This window comes from Nerophis ophidion, unplaced genomic scaffold (genome assembly GCF_033978795.1).
Source record: "Nerophis ophidion isolate RoL-2023_Sa unplaced genomic scaffold, RoL_Noph_v1.0 HiC_scaffold_44, whole genome shotgun sequence".
NCBI lineage: Eukaryota > Metazoa > Chordata > Actinopteri > Syngnathiformes > Syngnathidae > Nerophis > Nerophis ophidion.
Window position 1 is genome coordinate 462,303 of NW_026906966.1, and position 15,095 is coordinate 477,397.

At 40.6% G+C, this 15,095-nt stretch overlaps 1 protein-coding gene across 1 annotated transcript in view; it reads left to right on the plus strand.

Annotated features, from left to right (window-relative positions):
• Positions 1-15,095, plus strand: part of LOC133546814 (zinc finger protein 184-like) — a 63,548-nt gene that overhangs the window by 38,416 nt on the left and 10,037 nt on the right. Inside the window, exon 3 of the mRNA XM_061892640.1 lies at positions 5,269-5,422. Coding sequence (XP_061748624.1) covers positions 5,269-5,422 — 154 coding nt within the window. The remainder of the gene's footprint in view (positions 1-5,268; positions 5,423-15,095) is intronic.

A 15,095-nucleotide genomic window follows, 5' to 3' on the forward strand; every position in this document is an offset into this window, starting at 1 on the left:
ATGTACATATCATGTATAATTGTGTGTGTATACACTTTGGAGGTGTAAGAGAACAACAATAATATGATTATTAGTAATAAAAGACACTTGTGTATGTACATATCATGTATAATTGTGTGTGTATACACTTTGGAGGTGTAAGAGAACAACAATAATATGATTATTAGTAATAAAAGACACTAGTATATGTACATATCATGTATAATTGTGTGTGTATACACTTTGGAGGTGTAAGAGAACAACAATAATATGATTATTAGTAATAAAAGACACTTGTGTATGTACATATCATGTATAATTGTGTGTGTATACACTTTGGAGGTGTAAGAGAACAACAATAATATGATTATTAGTAATAAAAGACACTAGTATATGTACATATCATGTATAATTGTGTGTGTATACACTTTGGAGGTGTAAGAGAACAACAATAATATGATTATTAGTAATAAAAGACACTTGTGTATGTACATATCATGTATAATTGTGTGTGTATACACTTTGGAGGTGTAAGAGAACAACAATAATATGATTATTAGTAATAAAAGACACTAGTATATGTACATATCATGTATAATTGTGTGTGTATACACTTTGGAGGTGTAAGAGAACAACAATAATATGATTATTAGTAATAAAAGACACTTGTGTATGTACATATCATGTATAATTGTGTGTGTATACACTTTGGAGGTGTAAGAGAACAACAATAATATGATTATTAGTAATAAAAGACACTAGTATATGTACATATCATGTATAATTGTGTGTGTATACACTTTGGAGGTGTAAGAGAACAACAATAATATGATTATTAGTAATAAAAGACACTTGTGTATGTACATATCATGTATAATTGTGTGTGTATACACTTTGGAGGTGTAAGAGAACAACAATAATATGATTATTAGTAATAAAAGACACTTGTGTATGTACATATCATGTATAATTGTGTGTGTATACACTTTGGAGGTGTAAGAGAACAACAATAATATGATTATTCATCATTTGCCACACTGATCGATAACATTTTCACCGATCAACCGGAGAATCAAATAACAGCAGGATTACTATTTAATGACATAAGTGATCATCTACCTGTATTCAGCATTTTCCACGATTTCTTTGATAGGAGAAAAGATAAAAAAGCTGTCCAATATAGATTTATTAGACATCAAACACACGAAACTATGGCAGCATTCAAGTCTGAGTTATGGAGGGAGGTTTATACCTCCACAGACCCGGATGAGGCATATGAAACTTTCCTTAATGTTTTCATAAAACTGTACGATAAGCACTGTCCAAATAAAAAACGTGTCATTAAAGACAGCACCGTTAAAGACAAACCGTGGATCACAAGAGGAATACTGAAGTCTTGCAAAAAGAAAAATTATCTTTACAGAAGACATTTAAAGTACAGAACCAAAGAAACTGAACACAAATATAAAACGTACAAAAATAAGTTAACACAAATAATAAAGCACTGCAAGCGAACATATTACTGTAACCTATTAGAACAACACCAAAATAGCATCCAGGGTACGTGGAAAGTTTTAAATGGTATCATTAAAAAAAAAGACATGACACATAAGGAACATCCTAGCTATTTTATAGAAAATAATCAAACTATAAATGACCCTAAAGGGATAACTGATGCTTTTAACAACTTTTTTGTAAATGTTGGACCTCATCTAGCAAATGAAATTGTACAACCTGAAAACAGTGCAAAATTTAATGAACAAACCATTCAAAACAATTTAGAATTGTTTTTTATTTCCCCCGTTAATGAAAGTGAAATCAAAACAATTGTAAATTCTCAGGAAAACAAGAAGTCAACAGACTGCTGTGACTTGGACTTTTCTCTGATCAAGGTAGTTGTTGATTTTATAGCTGTTCCCTTCACTTATATTTGCAATATTTCTTTTATAAAAGGTGTCTTCCCAAAGAAAATGAAAACGGCAAAAGTCATTCCCATCTTCAAAAGTGGAGATAAGCATCAGTTCACAAACTATAGGCCTATTTCTTTACCCTCACAATTTTCAAAAGTCCTTGAAATATTATTTAAATAAATAAATGATAAATGGGTTGTACTTGTATAGCGATTTTCTACCTTCAAGGTACTCAAAGCGCTTTGACACTACTTCCACATTCACCCATTCACACACTGATGGAGGGAGCTGCCATGCAAGGCGCCAACCAGCACCCATCAGGAGCAAGGGTGAAGTGTCTTGCTCAGGACACAACTGACGTGACGAGGTTGGTTCTAGGTGGGATTTGAACCAGGGACCCTCGGATTGCGCACGGCCACTCTTCCACTGCGCCACGCCGTCCACGCCTTGTGTCAAGACTTGACAGTTTTATTGATAAGCATCACTTGCTAAGTGAACACCAATACAGTTTTCGATCTAAGAGGTCCACTTCCATGGCAGTGATGGAAGTAGTTGAGGAGGTAACCACTGCAATTGATAAGAGGGACTTTGCTGTTGGTGTTTTTATTGACCTGAGCAAGGCCTTTGACACCATCGATCACACATTGCTTTTAAACAAAATGCAGAGGTATGGTGTCAGAGGTCTTGCTCATGATTGGTTGAAAAGTTATCTTGGTGGCAGAGAGCAGTATGTGTATATGAACAATGTAGATTCAGACTAAAAAGATCATAACACATGGAGTACCCCAAGGTTCTGTACTGGGACCAAAATTGTTTTTACTATATATTAATGATATTTCCAAAATCCTTAAAAAACTCAACTGTATTCTTTTTGCTGATGATACAAGTCTGTACTGTTCTGGACAAGACCTTGACCAACTCCTAGAGACTGTAGAGATTGAACTCCACATACTAAAGCAATGGTTTGATGGCAATAAACTATCAATCAACCTAAATAAAACTAAATATATAATTTTTGGAAATAGGAAAAATAACATACAGCGTCATATAAGAATTGATGATATGGAGATAGAAAGGGTGTATTCAATAACATTTTTGGGAATCTATATAGATGATAAATTAAATTGGAAACTGTACATAAATATACTTAAGACAAAGATGGCAAAAAATATTGCTATGTTACATAAAATTTAAAACTCTGTGAATCAAAAGGCTCTTATCATGTTATATAATTCTTTCATACTCCCATATCTTAATTATTGTGTTGAAATCTGGGGAAAGAATTACAAATCAAACATCAACTCTATATTTTTACTTCAAAAGAAAGCGATTAGAATTGTAACTTATGCGAATTATCATGACCATACCAATGCTCTGTTCATTCAATTAAAAACATTAAAACTGCACCATCTTGTTGACCTCAATTCTACTATTGTGGCTTTCAAAGCTCATAACCACATGCTGCCTGGGTGTCTACAAGTGAGATTTAAACCCAGAGAGAATCCCTATGACCTCAGAGGTTCAGCTTTCTTTCAGAAAGCCAAAATAAGAATGAGCTTAAAAAGTAGATGTGTTTCTGTTAGAGGAGTTCAACTGTGGAACAGCTTGGATGATTCCTTCAAATGTTCCAGTTCCATTCACACATTGAAAAAACACTTTAAGACCAATGTCTTGAAAAAATATATCACTCTTGAATTAACATTGTAGTTAATACTATGATGAATGTTAATTAAAAATTAAACATGAGATATAAATAATAATAGAAGTACAATTGTTTGTATATATTGTATATATAATTAGTGCGAAGGTCTTATATGTACACAGGGATATTTCACATGCCTGTACTGTGTAGAAAATTGAACTACGTTCATGTTGTTTATAATGTTGTTTATAATAACTTGTGCAAAGGACATTTTGTAATTTTCCGAAGTTTATTTTGTACTTGAAATTGTTTACAGGGTTAGGCACAATAAGTGTTTAACTTCAGCCTAAACCCTTTCGGTCTGTAACATTTTTAATTTTCAATCTCTGAATGTACAACTTTTTATTTTCAATCTATGAATGTACAACTGTTTGTTTGCTTTGTTGACCATTGACCGAAGAACAATAAACTTGAACTTGAACTAATTATTAGTAATAAAAGACACTTGTATATGTACATATCATGTATAATTGTGTGTGTAAACACAATAAGAGAAGAAGAATGGCGCCACATATGCTGTGTCCACATGTTGTCTGCTCACTATACATCCATTCATTGTTACCTCAGCAAACATGACGCAAAATACTTGCATATGTTTTTGAGAACGACAACGACTGAATGTCTGACGACAAACAAAAATAGAAATGTTGTATTATTACATGTTATAACATTCTTTGTACAGTAGATGACGCCCTTGTATTGTGCAAATGATCAAAGAGGGAAAAAACACCTGAAGTCTTGTGACTGACATCTATTCTGCTTCACTGGATCACACTTGGGAGAGTTTTGCATCATAATAAAGTACATTCAATACTTGTTGAAATTCCCTTTTAAAAGACTTCAAAATGTAACGCTTGCCAAAAAGTAATTTGGAGTATTGAAAAAAACATAATGAACTTCAATATGATTTATTTCATTAAAATAACTGAGATTTAGGTTGTTTTTATTCCAGAAAAGATGTGTCAGTAAGTAAATATTTTCCACATCACTTTATGTTAAGTGCCATAATGTTTAGTTTTTGGGCTGATTCCAGGTTTTAAAAAGGTATTGCAACAAGTCAACAGTACTGAATAAGTTGTATTATATTTTTTAATTTTTTCCAATATTGATGCAGCAACTATAAAGCAGAAAATATGTGTCAATAATTTAGAAGATACTGCAAGTCACTTTTTTGCTGGCATCATGTCGTAATTAAGGGGTTATATTTCACATAAAGTCTATTTTTTAACGTTAAGAGTACTTATAGTGCTATAATATTTTAACATATTTCTGAAAAATATAACAATACATAATATAAGACTACTAGATAATACAATTTATTATATCGCTTTTTTAAAGCACGAAACATCTCGCGAGAGCAGAGCAGCGGCGTCTCGTGACGTCAAGTGTGCCAACTGTCGTAAAAGCACATGGAAGAAGGACAAAGAAGTGAAGGCGGACGCTAATAAGTTAGTGTTGTTATTTGTTCGCTATGATGTAAATATTTATGTCGTAAAGAGACATATTTAATTATTTATTTCAGGGTAGAACGTCTCAGTCTGCGAGAATCTTTTCGTTGCTTTGCTAGTCAGGACTATAAAGCTGAGAAGCGTCACGTGCTAGTTAGCTTAGCTTGTTAGCTTAGCGTGTTAGCTGCTAACAAAGAAACGCGGACGTTATCAACACTTCGCTAAGTAGAAATCAAATGTGAGTGTAAAGTGTTGTGATTGTGTGAAAATGTGCGAAAGAACGGGAGCAAAGTGTGAGGAGGAACTTTCCAAAAGAAAAGAGGAGGACAATCAGCTACTGGACGCTGTTTTCAAGAAACATCAAGTTGTGTTACACATAAAAGGTTTGTTGACTTCTTACTCTCACATCTTTACTAACTTTATATTTGATTATTAACACTATTCTTAAACATATTATGTATAAGAAAGTAAATTGTCTCATTGGGATGATGCACTGCCTCCAACTCGTACCTTTTTAAATGTCTTAATACTTTTAAATACATTGCCTCTCAATTTGTAACCTGTAAATATTAAGAAGCTTACAGAATATGTTTTTCTTATTCTTATTATTATTCCACAGACATTATTACATGTCAAATTTAGAGGAAAAAAACCCCAGCATGTTTAAAGGAGATCAAATAAAAAGACTGCTGAGTACATTTTGTTAATCAACTAATTCTAAATTGGATGTTATTTTAGAATGCTTAAGTGCAGTTCCCCTCTAATAATTTTGATTGACGGTACAGTTTGATGATTGATAGGCGGAACCTTTTAATTGGCTATTGTCTACAGACGTGCACAAATTCAGAACACTCGATGTTTCCACAGACAAATACATATACATTCTCAGATGAAACAGTCTAGAGAGCCAATTCCAATTCACTAGATAGTCAAAGTTAATGTAAACTTTTCAACTATTCAACATCATCATTGTCAAATGCTTACAATTACCGTATTTCCTTGAATTGCCACAGGGCATATAGTATGTGCCTGCCTTGAATTACTGCCGGGTCAGACTCGCTTGGCAAAATAATTAGCGCATGCTTAGTATTACCGCGGGCTTCACGGTGGCAGAGGGGTTAGTGCGTCTGCCTCACAATACGAAGGTCCTGCAGTCCTGGGTTCAAATCCAGGCTCGGGATCTTTCTGTGTGGAGTTTGCATGTTCTCCCCGGGAATGCGTGGGTTCCCGCCGGGTACTCCGGCTTCCTCCCACTTCCAAAGACATGCACCTGGGGATAGGCTCCTCCCACTTCCAAAGACATGCACCTGGGGATAGGTTGATTGGCAACACTAAATTGGCCCTAATGTGTGAATGTGAGTGTGAATGTTGTATGTCTATCTGTGTTGGCCCTGCGATGAGGTGGCGACTTGTCCAGGGTGTACCCCGCCTTCCGCCCGATTGTAGCTGAGATAGGCGCCAGCACCCCCCGCGACCCCAAAAGGGAATAAGCGGTAGGAAATGGATGGATGGATGGATGGATAGTATCACCGCCTGGTCAAACTCATGACGTCACGAGTGATCATTTTGAAAATGGAGGAGGCTGATTTCAATACCTGTAATTTTAAATCGCATAAAGGGAAGAAGATTAAGAGCTATTCAGTAAGATTTAAGGTCCAAGCTTACATCACACTCAAATTTTTACTGCATGCCTTTGGTAAGTGCCGGAAGGAGAAGAGGTTTTAAAATAATTAGCGCATGCTTACTTTTACCGCATCCCTTTTGATAAGCGCAGGAGTGAGAAGATGTTTTAAATTAATTAGCGCCCCGGCGGAAATTCAAGGAAATACGGTATACAGTATGTATACAGACAAAATTACCAGAAATATCATTTTGTATTTCAACTATTTTCCCTCAAAGAAGCTTTGAGGCTATAATGTGTGTTTTTTTATTACTCGATTAATTGAGCAAATAAATCAATGGATTAGTTGATTACTAAGATCATGGATAGCTGCAGCACTAATTATATGTGATCATGTGGGATCTCTTTGTGCAGCCCTTTGAGACACTCGTGATTTAGGGCTATAAAAGTAAACATTGATTGATTGATTCATGAAAACGAGACCGTTTAGCCACACACTATTTATTAGAGGTTTATGTCAGTGGCGTGTAGACTTTTTTTGAAGCAGTGTAACATTTCATCTGGTCTGGTTTTATTATTTATGTATGGAAAGTCTGGAATCTATACCAAAATGTATGTTGATTCTTTTCGGTACTTTTTGATACTTTTCTAAATAAAGGGCACCACAAAAAAATGCATTACTGGCTTTATTTTAACACAAAATATTAGGGTACATTAAACATATGTTTATTATGCAAGTTTGTCCTTAAATAAAATAGTGAACATACTAGACAACTTGCCTTTTAGTAGTAAGTAAGCAAACAAAGGCTCCTAATTTAATCTGCTGACATATGCAGTAACATATTGTGTCTTTTATATTCTATTATTTTGTCAAAATTATTAAGGACAAGTGGTAGAAAATTAATTATTAATCTACTTGTTCATTTACTGTCAATGTCTGCTTGCTTTATATCTTAACATGTTTTATCTACACCTCTGTTAAAATGTAATAATCACTTATTCTTCTGTTGCTTGATACTTTACATCAGTTTTGGATGATACCACGAATTAGTGTATCAATCCGATACCAAGTAGTTACAGGATCATACATTGGTCATATTCAAAGTCCTCATGTGTCTAGGGACATATTTCCTGACTTTATAAATATAATATGAAATAAAAAAACTAAAGAAGATTTTGTGATGATAAATATCGATGTAATCATAGTATCGACGAGATACATTCCTGTACTTGGTGGCTTGCTTATGGTTGTCCATCGATTCGATGATGACCATCTTCTTTTATTTGTGAGTCTGCTGATGTTTGAACAGTCCGATCCTGGATCCACAGATGCGGTTACAGACCGGGCATGTGAAGGAGGTGCTGGGGGGAGCAGGGGTGGCTCGGCAAGCATGCCTCTTCGCACGCTTTGCTGCACGGTGTTGTGTGCGCTGTTCCTCTATATAATCCACTCCCTGTGAGGAGTGGGAGCGCCAGAGGTCTCGGCAGGAAGCAAGTTCCTCCAGTGAAGAGGGGTTGATCTGGCATCTCTTCAGTGTGGTCTTCATTTGGTCTTTGAACCGCTTCTTCTGCCCACCAGCACTGCGTTGGCCTAGGTGCAACTGACCATAGAGGATTTTGCGTGGGAGTCCATGGCTGGGCATTCGGATGACATGCCCCAACCACCTGAGTTGATGTCGGGTCATGATGGACTCCACACTGCAGCTGCCTGTGGAGTTTGAGGTTGCTGTTCTGAAAAACCCTTCTCCTTAGACGACCAAAAGATGCTGATGCTTGCTGGAGGCGGTTCTGGATCTCGTCATCCATTGAGCAGGTGTCAGACATTATGCTCCCCAGGTATTTAAAGGTGGGCACCGTGAGCAGCTGTTGCCCTGCTGCTGTGAGGGTTATTGTGGGGCTTTGTGGGAGGTCAGCACTAGACTGACAGAGTACCTCTGTCTTCTGGGTGTTGATCGTCAGTCCCATTCTGGTATATGCAGTTACAACTGCCGAGAGGATGTTTTGCAGAGCCTGTGGTGTATGGGCAACCAGGGCACAGTCATCGGCGTATTGCAGCTATATGATGGTCTCTGAGGTCCGCTTGGTAGTTGCCTGTAGCCTCCTAATGTTAAACAGGTTACCATCAAGCCTGAAGTCTATGGTAACTCCAGCCTGCTCCTCCATCCCCCTACGTAGCAGTGTTGTGACACAGACGAGGAAGATATTGAAGAGAACTGGAGCCAGCACACAGCCCTGCCTCACTCCGGTTTTCACACCAAAGGGATCTGAGCGGTGTCTTCCCACTACCACTCGGGCCATCATCCCAGAATGGAACTGTGCAAGGATAGTGAGAAACTTGGGTGGACACCCAAATCTCTTCAGGACTTGCCACAGTATGTCCCTGTTTACTTTGTCAAATACCTTTGAAAGGTCGACAAAGGCAATGAACAAGTGTTTGTACTGCTCCCGGCATTTCTCTTGGAGCTGACGTGTCACAAAGATCATGTGAACTCTCCCCCTGTCCTTCCGAAAACCACACTGCGACTCTGGGGTGACCCGTTCTGATATTGCGGGGATGAGTCTGCGGAGCATGACCTTGGCAAGGACCTTTCCAGCAATGGCCAACAGAGAGATACCCCTACTATTGGAGCAGATGGATTTGTCTCCTTTGTTCTTGTAGATGGTCACAATGTTGGCATCTTTCCACTGTTGCGGGGCACACTCTCGTCTCCACACCTCTGAAATGTAGAGATGCAGTGTCCGTGTACAGAGGTAGCCTCCTTCCTTGAGAAGTTCAGCCGGGATGCTAACGGGTCCAGGGGATTTATTGTTTTTCAGGGTTTTGACTGCATGCAGGATTTCTTTGAAGGTTGGGGGGAGGTCAAGATCTGGCAAGCTAGGATGTTCAGGGAGCTCTGCAAGGACAATTGGGTCCACTGGGGTAGGCTGGTTGAGCACGGTGTTAAAATGCTCAGCCCACCGCTCCACTATCATAGCCTGATCCTTGATTAAAGATGTTCCATCAGCAGATCTAACAGGTGCCAGGGAGCAGTTTCTGGGGCCGTAGATTGTTTTCACTGCATCATAGAAACTGTGCATATCATTTCTATCAGCGTGAGACTGGATTTCATTGGCCTTTGAGATCCACCAATCATCTTTCAGTTTTCTGAGAGTTGTTTGGGCCTCAGAACGAAGGGTTTGCCATTGCCTTTTATGGAATTGGGATTGTGGGTTGTTCAGGGTGGCTCTGTGTGCCTTGTGCATTCTGTACAGGAGGGTGGAGATCTCTCCAGCATTCTGGTCAAACCAGTCCTGGTGTTTCTTAGCTTTGAAACCAATGACTTGGGCTGCAGTGTCAAAGAGGATGGTGGATAGGGAGGTCCACTTCTCATCCATCCCAGACTCTGAGGTGATCAGCGGCTCAATGTCTGCCAGCTTCTCAGCTAGGGAGCGACGGAAGTTGTCACGGGTGTCGCTGCTGGAGAGTCTGGCACAGTTGAGTGTTTTCCTCTTAGGTGCACCGTGACGTGTTAGGGGCCGAACATGCATTCTGACCTTTGTCAGAATCATGCGGTCCAGCAGTCTGCCCCTCGCATAGCTCTTGTAATGAGCACGTCCTTGAGGTCAGCCCTCTTCACGAACGCAAAGTCGATCAGGTGCCAGTGTTTGGACCTGGGATGCATCCAGGATGCCTTATATTTGTTCTTTTGTTGGAAGATGGTGTTTGTGATGGTAAGATTGTGTTCCGCACAGAGACTAAGGAGTCTCCTGCCACTGGGGTTGACTTTTCCAATGCCGTGGGCGCCTGTCACACCATTCCAGTTTTGCGTGTTCTTTCCGACTCTTGCATTGAAATCACCAAGCAGCATGATTTTGTCACTCCTCGGGATGTGACTGAAGATGTCATCGAGTGCCTGGTAGAAGCAATCCTTCTCTTCATCATTGGATGGCAGAGTTGGTGCATAGGCACTTACCAAAGTGACATGTCTGGATTTTGCAAGGGAGATGCGAAGAGTCATGAGCCTTTCACTTACACCCACTGGTGATTCTGTGAGCTTGAGCAGAAGGCTGTTCTTGATTGCAAAACCAACTCCGTGAAGGTGTGGTCCGCCCATGGGGTATCCTTTCCAAAATAATGTATAACCCTCTCCTACTTCATTGAGTGAGCCTTCCTCGAGGAATCGGGTCTCACTGAGTGCTGCCACATCCACATTGTAGGGCTTTAGCTCGCTGGCAACAAGTGCTGTTCTGCGCTGTGGTCTGTCCGGACTGGCATCCAGGAGTGTCCTTATGTTCCATGCTGCAATTCTAAATGGTATAATCTTTGTATTTCGACCGCGTAATGGAATGTCCCGACAGGTGCGGTTTCCTGCCCGGGTACTGTGTTGAGTGGGCAATCTTTAGGCCACCTTTTCTTGGCCTTTCCCCAATTGGGGTGAGCAGTGCGGTCCCTAAATAGGGGCTGCTCAGACGCACAGGAGTCTGCCGGAAACAGCTGCCACTCAATCCCAGCTGCTAACGACCGTTGTCCTGTGCCGCTGACGTGCAGAGTTCCAGCTAAGAACTTCCAGCTCATTCAAACCTGCCCCCGTTACTGGACGCTCCATCGCCGTCAGACTTTTGGGGTCGGAGACTCAGGTAAAGAAGATACCTGCGCAATGATGGTTTTTAGAGTGGCATGAAGGGTGCGCTTTTCCCAACGCCACTACCTTGATTGTAAGAAGATCGTTCCAGTGGCAAGGGAGACCCTAGACGACCGGCATCTTCTTACAGCTGCAGGAAGCTGCCGGAATCCAGGTTTTTGGGAAACCGCCTCAAAGCTTGCCGCCACCAGCTTGCTTTTCTGTCGGGGTGTGCTCCCTTAGCCTTCATCCACTTTTACAGCCATTGTGGTGCTTCTCGCTGCTACCATCTTCTGCCTGCTCCATCGTTGAGGTCTTCGGGATCACTCTTAGTCTGGCCTCTACCCTTCGACCTGTTCGACTTGGGTAACCCTGCCAGGAGTACAAGACTCCAGCCGACATAGCTCTAGGGGTCATGGAGACATGCAAAGTGCCCCACCACGATAAGGTGGTGATCATGTTAGACCTGCTCGACATCCATTGCTTTCCTCCTCTCTAAGGTTCTCATAGTCATCATTGTCACCAATGTCCCACTGGGTGTGAGTTTTCCTTGCCCTTATGTGGGCCTACCGAGGATGTCGTGGTGGTTTGTGCAGCCCTTTGAGACACTAGTGATTTAGGGCTATATAAGTAAACATTGATTGATTGATTGATTGATCCTTTGTTTACATTGTGACTCTGGTGAGCTATTGTATCTTCCTACAGTGTGTAGTAAAGCATGTTTAGCTATTCCTCATCCTGCAGTGATGATAATACTTGTAAGAAACTTACTTTATTTGTCGCCATGGAGGCGACGATTAGTGATTTAGAAGTAGCTAAAATATTGTCGACTACAGAATGGGCTTTAGCTGCTAGCTAGCTTGCAATGTCTTAAAGCACCTCTTCCTCAGGGTGTTACAGTTATAACTTTACCTTTGTTAGTTTTAGACCAAAATGCGTCCATTCTCCTTTCTCTGTTTACACACTGTGTCTGCTTGTAAGTGCTGTGTGTGTGTGCGCTGCCGAACATGCTCCTCTGCCCGTAAACCAGCAATGACACGGCATGACAACAGGGGACAAGGGGGGACCGGTACTTTTTCGAGGCGGTATCGTACCAAATATGATTCATTAGTATCGCGGTACTATACTAATACTGGTATACAATACAACCCGAGAAAGTCATTTACAGTATGATGTGCAGGACTTCTTATTTAGATGTTATTGGATCAGTTCACTGTCATTTTCATGTAACACATGTTGTATTTGTTTTGTTCATACCACGGGTGTCAAACTCATTTTAGATGGGGGGCCACATGGAGAAAAGTCTACTCCCAAGTGGGCCGGACTGGTAAAATCACGGCACAATAACTTAAAAACAGAGACAACTTCAGATTTCACAACAAAATTAGGCATAATAATGTGTTAATTCCACAACTGTATATATCGGTATCGGTTGATATCGGAATGGGTAATTAAGAGTTGGACAATATCGGAATATCGGATATCGGCAAAAAAGCCATTATCGGACACCTCTAGTCGTTATTTATACTTTCTGAATAAATTATTTGATCATGTTCATCAGTCCACTTATTGGTGTTTATTCTCAATCTATCAAGATAATAAAATATCAACATCAAATTACAGGATGTTATTTATGTAGTCTGCTAATTTTCCTCGACTGCTGCATTAACATTGTGTTTTTGTTTTTTTCCCATATGTAGCATCATCTACAACAGGGGTCGGCAACCTTTACCACTCAAAGTCCCATTTTGACCCCTTTACAAAATAAAAAAAACAATGGGAGCCACAAAACCCATTTGGAATTTTAAATGAAATAACACTGCAAACAGAGTTTTTTTTTGCTTTGTGTTATGTATAAACCAGAGGTCTCAGACACGCGGCCCGCACCTTAATATGAAAATGTAACGTTAGTGCGACCTGCAAGATTTATATGAATGCCGCTTGACGGCATCACACTAGCCAACCCTCCTAATTCTCCCGGGAGACTGTTGAATTTCAGAGCATCTATTCTCGTGAATGTCGGCTGGTTTTCACCCTGACAACAATAATAAGGGCATGCTATGATGGTGGTATCTTTAATGGCCCCTGCAACCTGTGCTAACAGCTTACCGGCCCAGTCGCATGTTGATGTGTCTGCAGTGCATACTTGTTCAACAGCCATCCAGGTCACACCGACGGTACCCGTTTAAACAACTTTAACACTCTTACTAATATGCGCCACACTGTGAACCCACACCAAAGAAGAATGACATCCGGAGAACATCTGCAGTGTAACACAACATGAACACAACCAAACAAATACCCAGAATACTATGCATCACTGACTGTTCCGGGTAGATTATACACCCCCCCCCCCCCCCCCCCCAACCCCGCCTACCTCAACCGACGCACAGGGGGGGGGGGGGGGGGGGGACATAATCCATACTTGCCAACCCTCTCGGATTTTCCGGGAGGCCCCCGAAATTCAGCGCCTCTCCCGAAAACCTCCCAGGACAAATTCAGGCGGAGCTGGAAGCCACGCCCCCTCCGCGTCGACAGCCTGTTTTCACGTCCACTTTCCCACACTATAAAGAGCGTGTCTGTCCAATGATGTTATAACTGCAGAATGATGGAGGGCGAGTTCTTGGTTTCTTATGTGGGTTTATTGTTAGGCAGTTTCATTAACGTCCTCCTAGCGCGGTAATAACACACCACAACAGCAGTCACGTTTTCGTCTACCGTAAAGCTGTTCGTCTGCCGTAAAGCAATGTTGTGACACTCTTAAACAGGCAATACTGCAATCTAGAATAGAATGTAGAATAGAATGTACTTTATTGATCCCTGGGAGAAATTCAGCTCCACAGTTCACTCACAATAAACAATTATTATGAAAAATAATATATTACATATATTACATATATGATATATGAAAAATATACATTTATTCTACATATATTCTACATTCTAGGAGCTTTGCTGGACTTCTTCTCTCTGACACCACCGACAGGATCACCACTGCCAGCTTCAGAGTTTCACACAGTTTTATTTTCCTTTTCCACACAACAGTTGGACTTCTGCTTTTCAGCTCCCACACAACAGCTCTCGTCCTGCTGTGCAGCTCTCTGCCTCCTTCCTCCCTCATGGTCTCCAGGGCTGCCAAATAAAGGAACTGGTGATTAGATAACTCATTCCAGCTGAGGTATCCACTCACCTGTTGCCGCTTCGTGGCCGGCCCCTGCACATACCCCACCCGCAGGGAACGCATGCGTCACGCCCCCTCTCCACATCAAGTATTTTTTATATATTTATGTATGTATATATATATATATATATATATATATATATATATATATATAAAATAGTTGACTCTTAACCACACCCCGCCCCCCAACCACGCCCCCCACCTCCCGAAATTGGAGGTCTCAAGGTTGGTAAGTATGGTATAATCTACCCGGAAGAGTCAGTGATGCATAAGATTCTGGGTATTAGTTCTGTTGTGTTCATGTTGTGTTACAGTGCGGCTGTTCTCCCGAAATGTGTTTGTCATTTTTGTTTGGTGTGGGTTCACAGTGTGGCGCATATTAGTAAGAGTGTTAAAGTTATTTATACCACAACCATCAGTGTAACCTGTGTGGCTGTTGACCAAGTATGCCTTGCAGTCGATGATGTGTGCTATCAGGGGTCACATGCTACATGTGACCTGCCAGCACGCAGATAGCATGGCGTGAAGGCGGGCACGACGAAATGTTTTAAAGATCGTTAAAAGCATTGTCACCATGACACACCCTCAAAACAATTATGCGGGTGTAAACCGGAGAATGTTAGCCCAGGGATATTTCTGGGAAAGGTACTGCA